The 17,569-nt window shown below is 51.9% G+C and overlaps 1 protein-coding gene across 4 annotated transcripts in view; it reads left to right on the top strand.

Annotated features, from left to right (window-relative positions):
* Gdpd5 (glycerophosphodiester phosphodiesterase domain containing 5) overlaps nucleotides 1-17,569 on the top strand; it is an 80,196-nt gene that overhangs the window by 59,695 nt on the left and 2,932 nt on the right. For 3 of the 4 annotated variants that reach the window (XM_057756382.1, XM_057756380.1, XM_057756381.1), the window contains 11 exons: nucleotides 5,724-5,822; nucleotides 6,094-6,187; nucleotides 6,538-6,683; nucleotides 10,044-10,126; nucleotides 11,413-11,563; nucleotides 12,177-12,395; nucleotides 12,874-13,031; nucleotides 13,297-13,444; nucleotides 15,039-15,121; nucleotides 15,619-15,633; nucleotides 17,387-17,499. In XM_057756382.1, the coding sequence (XP_057612365.1) occupies nucleotides 5,724-5,822; nucleotides 6,094-6,187; nucleotides 6,538-6,683; nucleotides 10,044-10,126; nucleotides 11,413-11,563; nucleotides 12,177-12,395; nucleotides 12,874-13,031; nucleotides 13,297-13,444; nucleotides 15,039-15,121; nucleotides 15,619-15,633; nucleotides 17,387-17,499 (1,309 nt within the window). The remainder of the gene's footprint in view (nucleotides 1-5,723; nucleotides 5,823-6,093; nucleotides 6,188-6,537; nucleotides 6,684-10,043; nucleotides 10,127-11,412; nucleotides 11,564-12,176; nucleotides 12,396-12,873; nucleotides 13,032-13,296; nucleotides 13,445-15,038; nucleotides 15,122-15,618; nucleotides 15,634-17,386; nucleotides 17,500-17,569) is intronic. The other variant, XM_057756384.1, reaches the window with a different exon arrangement.

Raw genomic sequence — 17,569 nt, 5'->3', positions numbered from 1 at the left:
CCAGCACCAGCTCTGCTTGGCTCCCACCTTCCCTGCTGGCTTCAGTGAGTTCTAGTGCCGGTGCCTACGATGACCCAGACTGTCCGGCTGGTCCTGATGGTGTTTGTTTGCTGTTATGGGCTTGTCGCCTCAGTGTCTGCTACGGGAGACATCGTTCCCATCCCGTAGTACGCCTACCTTTCCTTGGCTTTGAGCCCCTTACTCTGCCCCTCATTTGCTCAGGTTCTCTTTGATCCCATTTCCTGTGAAGCTTGTGTCCCAAGTGAGGGTCTTCCCCGAGCCCTGGCAGCGTTGTCTCTCTCCCAGATGCATCTTAGAACATTTGTGTTGTCAGCTTTGATCAGCTCTGGATCCCATCCCGCTCTAATCTGGTGCTCCTTGAAGACTAAATGGGCACTGATTGCTTTCCTGCTGTCCCCAGTGTTGGGTCCAGACTCTCATTCACACACACACACGCACACACATTCATACGCACATGCACATGCATGCACAAATGCACACACACATGCACATAGACACATACACGTGCACATACATGCACACACACGCATGCACACATATACATATACACACACATATGCACACACATATGCTGAGTGTAGGTTGTTAATGCCTGTTCTGCTTGAACAGGGTCATAGGACTGGGTCACTAGAGTCACCCTTATAGGAGCCCCACGGTGTAGAGGGAGGAGTAGGTCTTCTCTTTCCCAGAGCATGGCTAGGAGTAAACACACCATCTAAGAAGGGACAGAAATGCCTGGAAACAAACAGGACCCTTGAGATGGACCCAGCTAGAGGGAGGCAGGGCATCCATGAACATGGGTTGAGTATGTGGAACAGGAGATGTCTGTGAGCAGTGGGGAGCACCTTGGGAACCAGGCCTCGGTGGCCAGGGTCTTGCAGGGATGAAGAGAACAACAGAAGAGTCCCCTCTGGTAACTCTCTCCTGAGAACAGCTCTAGGATTTCCTCAGCGCCCTCCCCACCCCCGCCAGCGCCCCTCCCCGTCCCATCCCCCAACAGAGATCCTTTCTTCTCTTAACTACATACCAGCTGGCACCTGGATGGGGCACACACCCTGTGGTCACCTCCTGGGGCTCTGCCTGGTTCCCAGCAGGTCAAGTCACATGTGCTTGGTCCTAAGGGAGAGAAGCCTGCAGTTCTATAGAGCTAAGCAGGACTAACCTGAGTCCTGCTCTGGGCCCTTTCTCTTCCGGCCATCCTGTCCTGTGAGATCTTGAGGCAGAAGGAGCTGTCAGACAGTGCTGATCCAGGCTGGACTGGTTTCCCAGGCTCTGGAAATTCTACATACATATTTGAGGAATCCTTATTATTTTTGTCTGCTTGCTTTATCTTAACTCATTTTGTTATGTGACCCATAATTCAGACATGAAGAAAATCATGCTCACTGAAAATTTTTCTATATACACTCCCTTTTTATTTTAATTACCCTCCCTGGTGTGCGTGTGTGTGTGTGTGTGTGTGTGCATGTGTGTGTGTGTGTGTGCACAGCACATATGTGGAGGTCAACGGACACCTTCTAGAAGTCAGTTCTTCTCTCCCACCATATGGATCCTGGGGATCAAATCCAGGTCCTTAGCCTTGGCAACAGGCGCCTTTACCTGCTGAGTCATCTCACTGATACCCCTTTTTCTTTAAATGGATTTTTAATTTTATGAGCACAGGTGTTTTGCCTGTGTTTATATACCACATGTATGCAATGCTCGCAGAGGCCAGAAGAGGGCGTCAGAGGCCCTGGAACTGAAATTACGGACTGTTGTGAGCTGCCCTGTGGGTGTTGGGAAGTAAGCCCTGGTCCTTGGCAAGGGCAGTCGGTGCTCTTAAGTGCTGCACCATCTCTGCAGTGCCCCTCTGTTCTCTCCTACACACACAGTTCACCTCACCCTTGCCCCCTCTTGAGAAAGTGAGGAGCCCTTCTTGGATGCAGGAAGGCCATGCTCATCGATTCCTAACACTTGTTCTTGTCCCCTCATTCTCTAGGGATCTCTACGGCTCCTGTTAACACCCAATGGTTTTCAATCCTTTTCTAGGGCTGTGATCCGGGAGAAAATAATATCATGTATTTTCCTTTTTTATCTTTTCTTTTGTTGTTATTTTGAGACTGCATCTCACTAGGTAGCCCCTTAGAACTTTCTGTAGACCAGGCTGGCCTCGAACTCACAGATATCCTCCTGCCTCTGCCTCCCAAGTGCTGGGATTAAAGGCGTGTGCCACCACTGCCTGGCTACTTTCAGAATCTTGATCTTGCCAAATGCCCTCTTTGCCACACGGAACCAACCCATGCCCTATAGGGAGTACATAGATGGGACAGTGGGGTCCCCACACCTGCAGCTGTGGGCTGATTCCTTGGCCATTGTCTGTCTGCAAGGTCGCAGGCTGTGTTTCCCCTCTGCTCAGTGAGACTCGGTGTTTCACAGACCTGGGTCACTGGGGTTTTATCCGCTTGCTAATTTTTACAGAGTTCCTTGTAGATCTGAGGAGTTGACCCTTTGACTGATGAACTACAGATAATTAGATTTTTCCCAGTTTGTTATTCGTCTTTTGGCTTTGTTTATGGTATTTGTACCATGGGATTTCTTTTTATAATTCAAAAAAAAAAAAAAAGACTTGAATCTGGCTGAGGAGGTACACACCTTTAATCTAAGAACTTGGAAGGCAGAGGCAGGTGGATCTCTGGGAGTTTGAGGCCAGCCTGGTCTATAGAGCAAGTGCCAGGGCAGTTAAGGCTGTTACACGGAGAAATCTATCTCAAAAAACATTAAAAAAAAAAACAAAAAACAAAAAAAAAAACACGGTTTGGTGGTACACACCTTTAATCCTAGAACGCAAGAGGCAGAAGCAGGAGGATCTCTGAGTTTGAGGCCAGCGTGGTCTACAGAGTGAGTTCTAGGGCAGGCTCCAGAGCTACACAGAGAAACCCTGTCTCGAGAAACCAAAACCAACCAACCAGTCAAACAAACAAACAAACAAACAAACAAAAAAACCCACCAACAATAGCAAAAAACTTGACTCTGCCATCTCTTTTTGTGCCCCTTGGGTGTTGGGTCAGACTTAGAGGGGTCCTTCCCAGTCCGAGATGTTATGATAATCTTTCTATGATATCACTGGGTAATTATATAGCGTTGTTTTTTTGACATTTAAATGTTCGTTAATCTTTTGGAAGTTATTTTGGGGCCTAGTGTGATCTTGCCAAGCTCCCTGGAGATGCTTCCCAGTGTCCCCAGCAGTCTCCCTGCACACGCTCCCCCAGCCCTCCAATCTGAGATGCCGTTACATTCCTTTAATGCATTCAGAACTCTTTCTGAACTTGGCTCTCATTTATTTCTCTGGTTTTATGCCAAGGTCATATTGCTTTGAAGATGACAGCTTTATGGGACATTTTAGTCCTGGTCTGTGTTTAGAGTCCCTGGTTCCCCTAAGTCCCCAGGAGGGGAGGGTAGAGGGACTTAGGAATGGGTGGGGAGGGGGGTATCTGACCCAGTGAGTCCTTTCGCCCAGAACTCAGGCCTGTGAGGGATCCCCAGCAGAAATTTAGGGGCCTGGAGGGTGAGGGAAGTCAAGATACGGGGGGAGCTGCTTTGTGGTAAGCAGAAGGGCCCTCTGTGAGATGACCTTCATGCCCAGTCACCACCCAGAGCTGTCTCAGAGGCCTCTTCTGACGGGTGTTGTCACAGCTTCCATTTCCCTAGCTGTGATGGTGTACCCTGAGCACTGGCCTGCCCCTGCTCTGTGGTGCTAATTCCTCAACCCAGGGGCCGTGCTGTAGTCCAAGGCTGGTGCCCGGAGGGCTCTATTAACCTCCCAGGCCGAAGCCCAGACTCTGCCTGCCCACGGGTGTGGCTGAGCCGGGCTGGTGCCTGCTGGGCCCCATGGACACCCCGGCAGCACTGACTGCATTCAGGCTGTTCTCCAGTAGCTGGTGCATGTGACATTTCTTCCATGCAGCTAGCTTCTGTCCTTCCAGCTGCTCTCTAGAAAGGCACGTTTGAGAACTTCCTGTATGGCAGACGCCGCCGTGTCTGTGGTCATAGCGCCAAGCAGCGTTTCTGGGGTGCTTACTGTACGTGACGGGCGCTTTCCCGGATACTTCGTTTGTTCCTCTCTGTTACCGCGTTTTGGTGACAATTGCTCAGAGTGGTGGTACTCACACCGAATACCCATTTCCTCTTTGTGGCAGCTACTGTACAGAGTACTTGGCTTGCATGTCCTCATTTATGTCCCCAACTCCTCCCGGGGAGGCACTCACCCCCGTCCCCCTCCAATGCCACAGAGCCAGGAGTGTGACTCAGGTGTAGGGACTCAATCAAGGGGCTGGAGGGATGGCTCAGTGGTTAAGAGCACTGACTGCTCTTCCAGGGGTCCTGAGTTCAATTCCCATCAACCACATGGTGGCTCACAGCCATCTGTAATGAGACCTGGTGCCCCCTTCTGGCTTGCAGGCACACATGGAAGGAATGTTGTATACATAATAAATAAATTAATTAATTAAAAAAAGAAGTCAATCAACAGGGTTGGATTCTGACTCTTCTTGGGTCTCAGCACACAGGCAAGACTCGTATCGAATGAGTGGATGCATGAATGAAAACAGCAGAAATGCCAAGGCTGAGTTCAGGTCTACTCCAGGCCTCCAGGTACTCCTGGGTAAGGTTTGGGAGGGGTCACAATGTGAGCCTATGTTATTCCTGTGACCGAAGGACACCATGGGGAGGAAATTCCCTCTCTGAATGTCCAACGATGCTGCCAAGCATGATGGGTAATGTAGCAGCAGCTGTAAAAACAGTGATGAAATTTTAATTGTATCAGGATTATGGGGAATCAGTTTTATTGCAAGAACTTCCGCTGGCGGCCCCTATTGTAATAAGATGCCTTCGTAATGCGCTCTTCAGAGGCTCCTGCCGTCTCCCATGGCCACAGACAGGAGCAGGGGGACTGTGAAGAGTTCCAGCTCTCCAGAGAGGACGGAAGCAAGGAACCCTAGCTTAGTCTTGCTTAGTGTGGGGTTTCGGGAGCTGTCTGTCACCACAGATCTCTATCCCTGAAGGTGCCTCGATGTGCTCATGACAGCTGTGCACCCCACTTCCTGTGGAACATATTAGAAGCCGGCTGGGGATGTAGCTCAGTTGGTAGTGTGTACGTGTGTGTGTGTGTGTGTGTGTGTACAAGACCCTGGGTTCAGTCTCCAGTAAAGCATAAACGTGGTAGAGCAAACCTGCAATCCTAGCCTAGGGAAGTAGCAGCAGGAGGATCCGGAGTTCAAGGCTACCTAAGATCTTGTGTCAAGAAGAACACAGCCAGATGCAGGAGACTCGGGCAGCCGGTGTAGCAGACAACACCATGAGCATCTACTCTTGCTGGGGTGCCCCCTCCTCTGATCCCAGCTCCCTCCCTGCACAGCCTTCCTTCCTCTTCCTTGCTCCGTGTGAACTTCTTTTGGTTTTTGTTGTTGGTTTTGGTTGTTTTTTTTTGAGACAGGGTTTCTCCGTGTAGCCCTGACTGTCTTAGAATGCACTCCTGTAGACCAGGCTGACCTGGAACCCAGAGATCCGCCTGCCTCTGCTTCCTGAGTGCTAGGATTAAAGGCGTGCATCATCACTGGCCTGTGTGCACTTCTGTTTTCTTTCTCTTCCTTTCCTCCTCTCCTCTCCCAAACACAAGTTCCCTCACTCCTGCCGTGACCCTCCCGTCTGGTACCTCCCTTTTCCAGATGGTGCTGGTAGTCATCCTGGCCTCCACCGTGGTGGCCATGTCAGCCGTGGCCCAGCTGTGGGAAGATGAATGGGAGGTGCTGCTGATCTCTCTGCAGGTGAGTGAGGCAGGCTGCGGGCAGGGACGTTGCTTCCCCAGGACCCTTGCAATAGGCAGTGCCTTCTCCACTCTTGTTTCTCCACACCAAAGCTCAGCGAGGAGCAGGGAGGGATTTCCCCATAGCAGCATTCGCAGAGTCCTCCCTCAGCCGACAAATGGGGACAGGATTGCCTGTCTTGTAGGTAGAGACAGTCAGCAGCATGCTGGTGGCCTGAGAGTCTGGACCTGTCTTTGAGTCCCCGGTCCCTCCTGCCTCTCCTCACACACAGGGCACAGCGCCGTTCCTGCACATAGGGGCCCTGATGGCCATCACTGCCCTCTCCTGGATAGTAGCAGGACAGTTCGCCCGTGCAGAGAGGTCCTGTGAGTATCCCCTGAAGAGCATCCCCCCATCCTGACCTTCACAAACACCAAGGCTTACTTAGGTTGTCCCTACTGGGACGCTACCTGGGTGGCCTGGGCATGAGGTGAGGCCTTTGTGCTCAGCATGGGGGCCAGCTCTAGATGCTTCATAGACGCTCCCGAAAGTGGCTCCAGATTCCTCCACCAGGTCCCCATGTCTGTGGGTACACGTGTGCATACGTCGTAGGTGGGGTTCACTTCCTCTCAAGAGCTTCAAGTTCTGCATTCCAGTCTGGCCAACTAGGCCTGGTTGGGGCTGGTGAGGGTTACACAGGTGACTCACCGGAAGTCCCCACCGCCTGTGTCTACAGCCTCTCAGGTCACCGTTCTTTGTACCTTCTTTGCTGTGGTCTTCACCCTCTACCTGATCCCCCTCACCATCTCTTCTCCCTGCATCATGGAGAAAAAGGACCTGGGTCCCAAGCCTGCCCTCATCGGCCATCGGGGTGCTCCCATGGTGAGTGTCCCCAGAGGGTGGGACTGGGCAGCCATTGCAGGGGAGGACCCTGTAGGGAATGAATGCAATGCTGTGATCGCAGAGCAAGAGGGCTGCATGACACCCCCTCAAGAGTGTGTGGGAAGGGCTAAGGAGAAGGCTTGAGACCCTGGGTGGGCATGGATCCTGAAGAGAGCCCAAAAGGCTTCTACTAGAAAAGTCAAATGTGCCAGCCTGGTCTACAAGAGCTAGTTTCTAGGACGGGCTCCAAAGCTCCAGAGAAACCCCCATCTCAAAAAAAAAAAAAAAAAAAAAAAAAAAAAAAGACAAAGGAAAGAAAAGTCAAATGCTTATCAGAAGCCCTAGAGACACCAGAGGGTCTTAGCCTCCTGCCCTACACTGCCAGCCCTTGGCCTAAAAGGGAAGACAGTTGGCTCAAGAGGGAGGAAGGGACAAAGTCCAGATCAGTGCCGGGACGCACCACTGAGGTGCCAAGGGCCCCATAGGAGAATTGAAATAGACAGAGTCTTCAGAGTCATGTTGGTTCCTGGGGCTTGCAATAGAGGCACGGCTTCATCATCTCAGCATTCCAGGGTAGAGTCAGGACTCCAGGCAGTTGGGCTCAATAGGTGAGTTCTAGGTTCAGGGAAGAGACGCCAGCTCAGTGTATAATAAGGTGGAGGGCGATAGAAGAAGATACCAGCATCAACCTCTGGCCACTACACACTCATGCGTACACATGTACACACACACACACACACACACACACCACAAAATGTGTCTGCTGGGTCCGCAACCCCACCTGAAAGCCCTTCCCTGGTTCAGACATTGTTTCCTAGAAACACTCAGAGCCTGTGTTCTGATCTGGACCCTCCCATTGTATCTCATGCTGGCACTGAGCCTGGTACCTCCTAGAGACAGCCAATAGAATCTAGCTGGAGGTTCAGTTTGCTACCTATGTGTGTTGTGGGGGTCACCAGCCCCTTTGAGCCCCAGTTTGGGCCATTGCTACTGTGAAGAGAAGTTAAAACCCAACCTTCCCAGGTGGGTCCAGCCCCTGCAGGACAGGGGAAAGGGAAGTGAGGTGGTCTCAGTAAAAAGAAAAAAAATTAAGATGTACACCAAGTGGAAAAATACTATGCTGTACCATGTGACGGTGACTCCATTACCACCTTCCATGCATTATAACAGCCTGTTGTTCCTGCCTCTCTGGTCTCCTGTTTTTGTTTTTTGTTTTTCTGCTGTAGTGAGGCAAACCCTAGATATCAGACTGGATCATCCGTGGATGCTTTAGGGTGTATCTCCAACACAGAAGGACTTTCTGTTTTGGTTTGATCTACTTGCTTGAGACAAGCTGGGTTTAAACTACTACCAATCTTCCTGCCTCTGCCTCCCAAGTGCTGGGATTACAGGTGTAAGCCACCATGCCCAGAACATAGGGACTTAAAGACAAACAGCAGGCTGGGGTGGGATGGCTCTGCAGTTTGGAAAAGCAGTTGTCGTGAAAGCCTGGCATCTGAATTCAACCCCTGGAACCCACATAAAGATAGAAGAAGAGGGCTCACTCCATAAAGCTGTCCTGTGACTTCTACGTGTACACACTGGCGTGTGCATGCACACACATGTACACACACACACGTACACATTTACATAATGATAACTATAACACCCCACCAAATTAGCAATTTTTAAAGTACTTATTTCCATTTTCACGTGTATGGTTGTTTTGTCTGAAAAGGGTGTCAGATCCCCTGGGACTGGATGGAATTGTGTGTGAGCTGCCATATGGGTGCTGGGAATCAAACCAAGTCTTCTGGAAGAGCAACCAGCGCTCTTAACTTCAGAGCCATTTCTCCAGCCCCAGATTAGCAATTATTTAACATGACCTAATATCATAGTTTAGTTTTTCCTTTATTGTCTCCCAAAATATCTTTTTGTAGTACAGATTTCTTCAAATCAGGCTCTAAATGACATCACGCAAGCCATCTGCTTGACACATGTCTCCTCGGTCCCTCTTCCTCTGTGACACCCCCTTCTCCTTTATGCTATTTATCTGTTGACAGAGCTGTCACTAGACAGCCTCCCAAGCTGTGCATTTGGCTGCTTGCATCCTTGTGTGGCTTGCTCATTTTGTCTGTTGTTTCATTTTGGAGACGGGCACTCAGGGTGCAGCCCGGAATAGCCTGGAACTTACAAACCTCTGTCTCACCCTCCTGAATGCTGAGGTTACCTGTGTGTGCCACCATGCCTGGTTGCAGGGGGAGGGGGTCTTCATTTTGTGTTTGCTTTTATTTTTATTTTATTATAATGGTGCATATTTGCAGGCCGGGGTCTTATCCTCACATGTGTGGACAATACATTATTTTCACATCAAAGTGGTTCGTCTGTTACCTCATACATGGCGTTACTGTGTTAGGAACGTTCACAAGTCATCCTCTCTTCTGCCTGTTTCAAACTACACAGGAAGTTATCAGCCAGTGCCCTCCCCCTCCATATCACAGTGAATGACTGTCCAGGCTCACGAAGTGTGTGTTCATGTGGCCTTCTCAAAAGATTCCCAGTCTTTAGAGCTGTCCGGTCTAAATTCAATCTCTGGTTTGGTGCTGACCCCTAGTGGTAGGAAGAGGCATGGCGATTTGTTCTGCACGGACTCGAAAAAGACTTGAAATCTCACTCCCCAGCTAAATGCCCCAATAGGCATAAGACGGAGTGGGTCCTTAGGAGGGAGAATTGCAAGTTGCAGGGCAGAAGGTTTCAAGGCAGGGTCATGTAGTATGATGTCTGGAACTGATCTGGGTGATTAGGGCTGCGGGTTATTAAGTTGGGCATCAAGCATGTCTGGGTTTTAGTCTATGTATCAATATATAGATGGAGAGAATATTATCATGCCTGAATGAATGAAGAAACTCCTCATACCACAGAAACCCCATCTCTTCTTCCCCTGTCCCTGGATCTCTACCAGGACTGGGCTCTGAGATTAATCCAGAAGGAAATAGGCACTCCGTATCTGTCTGCCATGGGGCCACAGGCCTGTGCAAAAGGCCATTTGCTTTCAGAGTCTTGCTCAGTGCCTGTGATGCAGCAAGGGTCACATGGTCAGAGTTACTGCTTGCTAGTCCCGCTGTGTGTGGGTTTCACATGGTCCGTGCTCAGCACACTGCTGCCTGTGTTCCCAGGTCCCCTGGAAGGCACACATGTCCTAACAAATGAAAAAAAAAAAAAAAAACAAGTCTCAGAGCAGTTGTGTAGGTGCCAGGGTTCCCACTCCCACAGCAAATGAGCCAGGTGGGAAACAGACCTCCCAGCAGGGAAGACCACCCACTGGCTGGGGAGGGGTCATTAGGGACCCTAGCTCCACCCTCACCATCATTTCCTCTCCAGCTGGCTCCAGAACACACGCTGATGTCCTTCCGGAAGGCCCTGGAGCAGAAGCTGTATGGGCTGCAAGCTGACGTCACCATCAGGTTGGCATGGCGGAGAAGGACAGTGGCAACCCCACCTTCCCTTCCCACAGCATCTGCATTTGGGTCTCTGGGTAAAACCCTCCTGTCCCTGCCTTAGCAATGGGAGGGAAGAGGCTTGGGTGATCCACAACAGTCAGGCAACAAATGAGTTTGGTGCCAGACTCCAGAATATAAAGAACAAACTCCTATCCGGGTCAAGTTTAGGTGTGGGGACCTGGAGCCCTGCCATAGACACATTAGAAAAAGAATTAGATCTGTGTTTCTCTGCCAGGCAGAGTGCAAACACTTAGCTAGGTGAAGCAAGGTACAGAGAATACAATGTCAGTAATGCTGGCTATGAGACCGTACAGAAGCCGGGAGTGGAGACCCACACCTTTAATGCCAGCACTCGGGAGGCAGAGGCAGGTGGGTTTCTGTGAGTTCAAGGCCAGCCTGGTCTGTAGTTCTGTAAATCGAGTTCCAGGACAGCCAGAGCTAAATGGAGAAACCCTGTCTCAAAAAAACAAAGCAAAAAAGCCTATACAGAAGTGATGTGCACATTTCCATCCATAGATACAACATATGTGTTTGTTTAAATGCTGGGGAAACCCACACCGACCTATCTCCTTACCCCTGAGGAGAGGAGAAGGTAGGGCCACCAAATACTATTCCACAGGGTGTGCAATAAACAGTTACACCATGTATGTGAGGTCACCACTCCCAGAGTGGACAGCATAGATTGTACGCATCATTCGTCTCTGGCAGGACTGATACAATGCCTTGGGGAGCGGGAAGCATGGTGCCCTATATTGTCCCACACTATGGCATTCTGTGAACTGTGTCCAGCCCTAGTGGGATGATGAGGATGAGGGAAGCAGTAAACTTTGTCAAGGGGACCTGGGCTGGCACTGTCATCGATACGGCACTTGGAGGGCTTGGTTTGAGGCCAGGTCCCACCACTTAGTGGCCACAGACCTTGAGATAAGTGTTTCCTGCTTAGCCTCCATTTCCCCATTATCCAGAGAGGCAGTGCTTACCTTCTAACATTGCTAAAAGGAACAGACCCACTCTCCCCAGCCCTCCCCTCAACCGTCTTCCCCGCTCGACCTTCACAGAGAGTCAAAGGTCTGGTCCCTTGAACCCTTTGAGGTTCCCACTGGTCCAGTACTATCCCCACATTGGCAAAGACTCTGTAGCTGACGTGGAAACAGGACAGCTGTGTCCTTTGAGGGTAGGGAGAAGGGAGGGCTGCGATTGGGGGCAGGTGGTCACCCTGCATGGGTGGTGACAGTGACCCTCTCCTGCAGCCTGGATGGTGTGCCCTTTCTCCTGCATGACACCACCCTGAGGCGAACCACCAACGTGGAGCAGGTGTTTCCAGAGCTGGCCCGGAGGCCTGCTGCCATGCTCAACTGGACTGTCCTGCAGAGGCTCAACGCTGGCCAGTGGTTCCTCAAGGTCTGCCTGTCCCTGGGCCTTGCCTAGGCGTGGGAAACATGGAAGGCTCCTAAAGAAGGAGGCAGGTGGCCATCAGCTCAGATGACCCTAGCCAGGCTAGCCGGCAATCCCCTCTGGGCTCTTGCATCCAGACCCTGTGACTATCACTGCTTGTTAAGGGTTCTCTGGTCTGTTGGCTTCCCCTCTCAAGGCTGCTGATCCTTAATAGTTGAAGCCCTGTCTCTAGGGCTAGGGGTGTAACTCAGTTGGTGAGTGCATGCCTAGCATGGACCAAGCCCTAGGTTCAATCAGCACCTCATAAACTTGGTAGGGTAGCGTAACTCCAGCACTAGAAATGGAGGCAAAAATGATCAGGAGTTCAAGGCCATCCTTGGCTACATAATGGACTCAAGACCACACTGGACTGACTCCAAGCCAAGGGTTCTCTTGGGAAGCAGGTGGGGCCATTGAGAAGAAGGTTAGGCATTCCTCAGACCCCTACTGGGCGACAGCCATCAATCTCTAACATACCAACAGTGACTGGCCGTCCTGGTTCTCCATGCTCTATCGCCAGGAAGGTGTTTGAAAGCTCCAAAGGGCTGGTGACAGCCGTGTATGTCCCTGTCTCTGCCAGACTGACCCCTTCTGGACAGCCAGCTCCCTGTCACCCTCAGACCACAGGGAGATCCAGAACCAGTCCATCTGCAGCCTGGCAGAGCTCCTAGAACTCGCCAAGGGAAATGCCACACTGCTGCTCAACCTGCGAGACCCGCCCCGTGATCACCCGTACCGTGGCAGCTTCCTCAACATCACGCTAGAGGCCGTGCTGCATTCAGGATTCCCACAGCACCAGGTGAAGCCCTGTCCATGACGCTGGCTTAGCCCCCTGCACCACGATAGACCTACCTGCCCCTCTCCAAATTTCAGCTTCCCTGTTTGTAAAACAGGGCTATGTGCACCTTGTTTTCCTGACTGGTCCATTCTGGGGACAGGAAAGAGCCCCAACAAGTGCTTTCAATTGCTCAGAGGAGAGTGGGTGCCTGTGTTCCCTGTTACTTCTATGGAATGTGTCTCGAGTCACTGTGGTGTGACACTTTGGGATCCTGAGGTCCCTCTGTGATGCATAGTTCTCTAGATGCTGTTGACTGTGGTCAGGGTGGAGGGTGGGGTTGCCCATTTTGTCTTGACCAGGGAAGCTGATTGAATTGTTCAGTGTGGGCTCCATTACTGTAGACAGGACTCTCTTTGACCCTTGAGCGATCTAGGAGGTCTAGGGCCCTCACCCCAAGTCTGGAAATGAGAGGCCTGACCACCCTGTCTCCGACCGGCAGGTCATGTGGCTGCCTAACAGGCAGAGGCCTCTAGTACGGAAGATGGCTCCCGGCTTCCAGCAGACATCCGGGTCTAAAGAAGCCATCGCCAGTCTACGGAGAGGTCACATCCAGAAACTGAACCTTCGCTACACTCAGGTGTCCCACCAGGAGCTCAGGTGCCTGCCCTGCGTCACCCCAGGTGCCCCTGGAGGAGGGACTGTGTATCCCCCAGTTTGATCCTCCACCTAGCACATGTGGGCACAGGGTAGAACACACAGGGTTCAGACGTGAGATGGGAAGTACTGGGCAGAACTGGGCTTGTCCTGTGAGCATGGACACAGAACCTCATCCTTCTGGGTGACTGTGAGGGGGACAGTCTGTTAGGGGTGCTCCCCCAGATCAGGCAGCAAGGCAGCTGACCAGTCTCTGCCCCCTGCCCAGGGACTATGCATCCTGGAACCTGAGTGTGAACCTCTACACCGTCAACGCACCGTGGCTCTTCTCCCTGCTGTGGTGTGCCGGGGTTCCATCCGTCACTTCTGACAACACCCATACTCTTTCTCGGGTGCCTTCTCCACTCTGGATCATGGTGAGTTGGAGATTGTGGGACCTGAGGGCACCTAGGGCTATCTGTCACTGCAAGGGTTCTCCCCCTGGGATAGTGGCATTCATGGTATGTCGGGGTGAGAGGGCAGCTATAGGCTAAGACAGAATGAAATTGTCACAACCTATGAGGTCTGCACTGAAGGCTGGGGACCCTGGGCCTGACCCATGGAAAGATCACATTACCCAGTGACCAACACTCAAGAAGTTGGCATCTCCCTGAGTCATGGGCTACTTGTTAGATTTGGTTTTAAAGGGAAGTTGTTCTACAAAGAGGCTGTGGACAGGCCGGGTCTACTCAAAGGACCATGAGAAGTATGTGGGGGTCAGTCATGGAGCTCCTGAGGCCAGTTGAGCTCCCATCCCTGGCCCGGAGATAACCCCAGGAGCGAGGCAGAAGCTCCCCTGCCCTGTCCCTGAGGACGCAAAGAAGGGGAGAGAGGGGGCTTCATAGCTAAGAGGGCTGTAGTGTTGGTGAGTCAGAGCTAGGTTACAGGTGGTAAAAAGAGGTGTGGGCAAGGCCTGAAGAGGGCTTCAGTCATGGACAGGAAGCTATGGAGGCCTGGACTGTGGGCTTTAGACTAATTGACTCATCGGGACCCCTGCCAAGCCCAAAAGAGCCCACTTTGCAGTTCTTACCTGTCCATGGTACTTAAATACCTCCAACACTCTAAGGTGACATGCAATAGCACACAGGCAGGTTGCGGAAGTGTGCGTGTTGAAGATTTCAGGCCCCGTGGAGTTAATGGACTTCAAAAAGTGCCCCTCACCTGGGCGGTGGTGACGCATACCTTTAATCCAAGCACTCGGGAGGCAGAGGCAGGCGGATCTCTGTGAGTTTGAGGACAGCCTGGTCTACAAGAGCTAGCTCCAGGACAGGCTCCAAAGCTACAGAGAAACCCTGTCTCAAAAAAGAAAAAAAAAAAAAAAAAGGAAAGTGCCCCTCATGTGTCTGAGGCTGAGGGTGCTAAGGGGACACACAGGGGCCTTTGTTTACCCCAGGCCCTGTGATCAACGTCCTCCTACCCCACACTGGCACCCCTTACCTATTGATAAGGTCATAGATTTACTGCCGGGCACATGACACCTTACCTGCAAATAAAGGAACCATTGATTTTTTTTTTTTATATTTATATATTTATTATGTATACAATATTCTGTCTGTGTGTATGCCTGAAGGCCAGAAGAGGGCAGCAGACCCCATTACAGATGGTTGTGAGCCACCATGTGGTTGCTGGGAATTGAACTCACGACCTTTGGAAGAGCAGGCAATGCTCTTAACCTCTGAGCCATCTCTCCAGCCCCCTGATTTTTTTTTAATCATTCAGCTCTTGCTTTGAGCTCCTGTAAGCTTACACACACTCGAGACTCAACACACCTCTTCTACCCTGAATACACACACACACACACACACACACACACACACACATAGAACAACATGCCCAGAGTCCACACTTACAAAATAAAATATTGAGGAGCCTCAAGCTCCTCCCCTGCCCTTCCTCACTAGTTTAATATGAGAGGTCCCAAGGTCTAGATGAGCTCTGACCGGAAGCTGGTCTTGGGTCCTCTCTCCACAGCCCCCAGATGAATACTGCCTCATGTGGGTCACTGCCGACCTGATCTCCTTCAGCCTCATCGTTGGCATCTTTGTGCTCCAGAAGTGAGTAGACCCCAACATGTCCATACCCAGCCTATCCTCAGTGGGGCCCAGGCCCCGCCCTCAGCACGAGCTGGATGGCCTCTAGAATGAGCACCCAGCTTGGAGGGCTCAGAGCCAAACCTTTCCCTGATCTGCTATGTGGTATCTGCTCTGTGGTATCTGCTGTGTGGTATCTGGTGGACGCTGCTCCCTCTGTGGCCGGTCTGCCCGCTGTCACCAGGACATGGGTTTGAACCTAGGAGGACCGAGTGCTATTCAGCCGGCTGGAACCTCCCATACCCCTAAGACAGCTGGCATGCGATTACCATGGGTGGAATGGGCGGTCGGGGAGGGGACGATGTTGGGCCAGCCTGGGGCCCTAGGCAACCAGGCACCAAGGGGCTGGGGTTGGCTCTTGACTGACATTCTCTCTCTGTCCCACCCTGCTCTGATGGCGCATGTCCCTCCTCTCTCCTCTCTCCCCTCCCCCTCTCTGCTGCACTCTGGCAATCTCACAGCTATCACTTGATCAGGTAATTCTGGTGTGTTCCCCTCCTGCTCCTCTTCCCCCCTTTCTGGTCACTCCCTTTCCAGGTCTGTCTGAAAAGCTGCTGTTGTGCCTGAAGCACTGGCCCTTTTCCACGCCCCCGCCCGCCTCCTCTCTGCTCTCTCCTTTCTGATTCCTTTGCCCCTTTGAGATGAGCCTCACTATGTAACCCAAGCCGTCCTCCGACTGGTGTTCCTCCTGCCTCAGCCTCCTGCGTGCTGGGATTTATTCTTCCCCTGCTGTACATTTTGGTCCCTGCTGCAGTTTTTGTGGGTAGGGACCAGCGTTTCCTTGGTAGGTGCTGACCCAGCTTCCCTCAGCACCCGAGTGTCTCCCCTGGGGAGAGAGAGGGTCCTCATATCCCCAAGTCCAGCACTCAGGCGGTCCTTCACCACCTGCCCTGTGCAAAGCCCTATTTCTGTTTCTGTCTGGCTCCATTAGCTTCTGCCTCTTGGACTTCCTTTCCAGTGGCTCACACCATTTCTCTGCATCACCTTCTCTTTTTCACTGTCTATGACCCACACCCTCACTCCTTTCCCCCAGGGAGACCCTCCCCCAAGTCACTTTCCTGTCCTGGATGTGCTTGGCTGTAGAGACCCTGGCCTGATCCTCTCCCCAGTGGGTTCTAACATTAGTTTCTAAGATGAGACCTAGGTGTTAGGGGCGGTCAGGTGTCTTAGGACCTGTGCTGGGTCAGGTAGCTCTGCTGAACAGCTTCTAGGCTGAGATGCAGGAGAAGCTGGAACCTGGCCATGGGACTGAACCCTTGAAAGGAAGTTTAGCTCGTACCTCTTCTTCCCACCTGCAGAGTCTGCATGCATTGCCTGGTGTGATGCTGGGTCCACCAGAGTTATTGTCTCCTGAGGGTCAGGGATAGCCAGAACGAGAAGAGGGAGCCTGGGAGGTGAAGCAGGGGGGAGGAAGATCATTTCTCTGCGGGCCTCATTCTTTCATTCATTGATTCAACAAACACTCATCCAACACGACAACCTAGCAAGCATTGAGGCTGGCACTGGGGGGCCTGACAAAGAGCCTGAGGAACAAGCACTGCCCATGAGGATTGGCAAGACAGCCGGCCCAGCCAAGGCACAGTGCCTTCCCCTCCTGCCTCTTGCTCCCCAACCTCCGTCTGCCCAGTCCTGCCACCCTGTCTGTCCATTTCTGCTGTGCTAGCCCTGTCTAGAAACCCATAGTGAGTTTCATATGGATTCTTCACTGCCCCCAACCACCCGTCAGGGTTCCATCTCCTGGGGAGTCGGGGGTACTTATTTCTAGTTGGATAATTCCAAACCAAGTTCCTCTGACATTCTTGTCTGGGGACCTGTGAGGACCAATCCTAAACAAAACCTCGCTTCAGTGTCCTCTTTGGCCCCTTCTGGCTTTTCTCAGCCCATTGCATTTGGTGGGTTTACAGGAAGCCTCTGCTGGGGTTTCCTGAGGCTGGTGTGTTCATAAAAGTGGGTTATCAGTCACATCTGCTGAACTCACCCCACCCCGCAACTGTCCCACCCAAAGAAAGCCGGGATATAACTAATAAAACTTCCTGTCTGGGCCAAGATTGCTGATAAGCGAGAGGAGAAAGAAGGGCAGGAAAGCCCTGGCTGGGCGTCAGTTGACTGCCCCTCTCTGGGCCTCAGTTTCCCCATTTGTGCTGTGGGTCTCTTGCTATGGAAGTGGGCAGGGTGTCTGCTCCAGGGAGCCTGGGGAGGGACCTGATGCCCACGGGGCCGTCTCTGCAGGTGGCGCCTGGGTGGCATCCGGAGTTATAACCCAGAGCAGATCATGCTGAGCGCTGCCGTACGCCGGACCAGCCGGGACGTCAGCATCATGAAAGAGAAGCTCATCTTCTCAGGTGACAGATTGCACGGGCCCTGGATTAGATAGTTCACATGTAACACAGAAGGACAGGTGGACATAACCTC

This window comes from Chionomys nivalis, chromosome 23, assembly GCF_950005125.1.
Source record: "Chionomys nivalis chromosome 23, mChiNiv1.1, whole genome shotgun sequence".
In the NCBI taxonomy this organism is placed as follows: Eukaryota; Metazoa; Chordata; class Mammalia; order Rodentia; family Cricetidae; genus Chionomys; species Chionomys nivalis.
The sequence above is the reverse complement of the archived record's forward strand: the minus strand, read 5'-3'. Positions and strand labels throughout refer to the sequence as shown.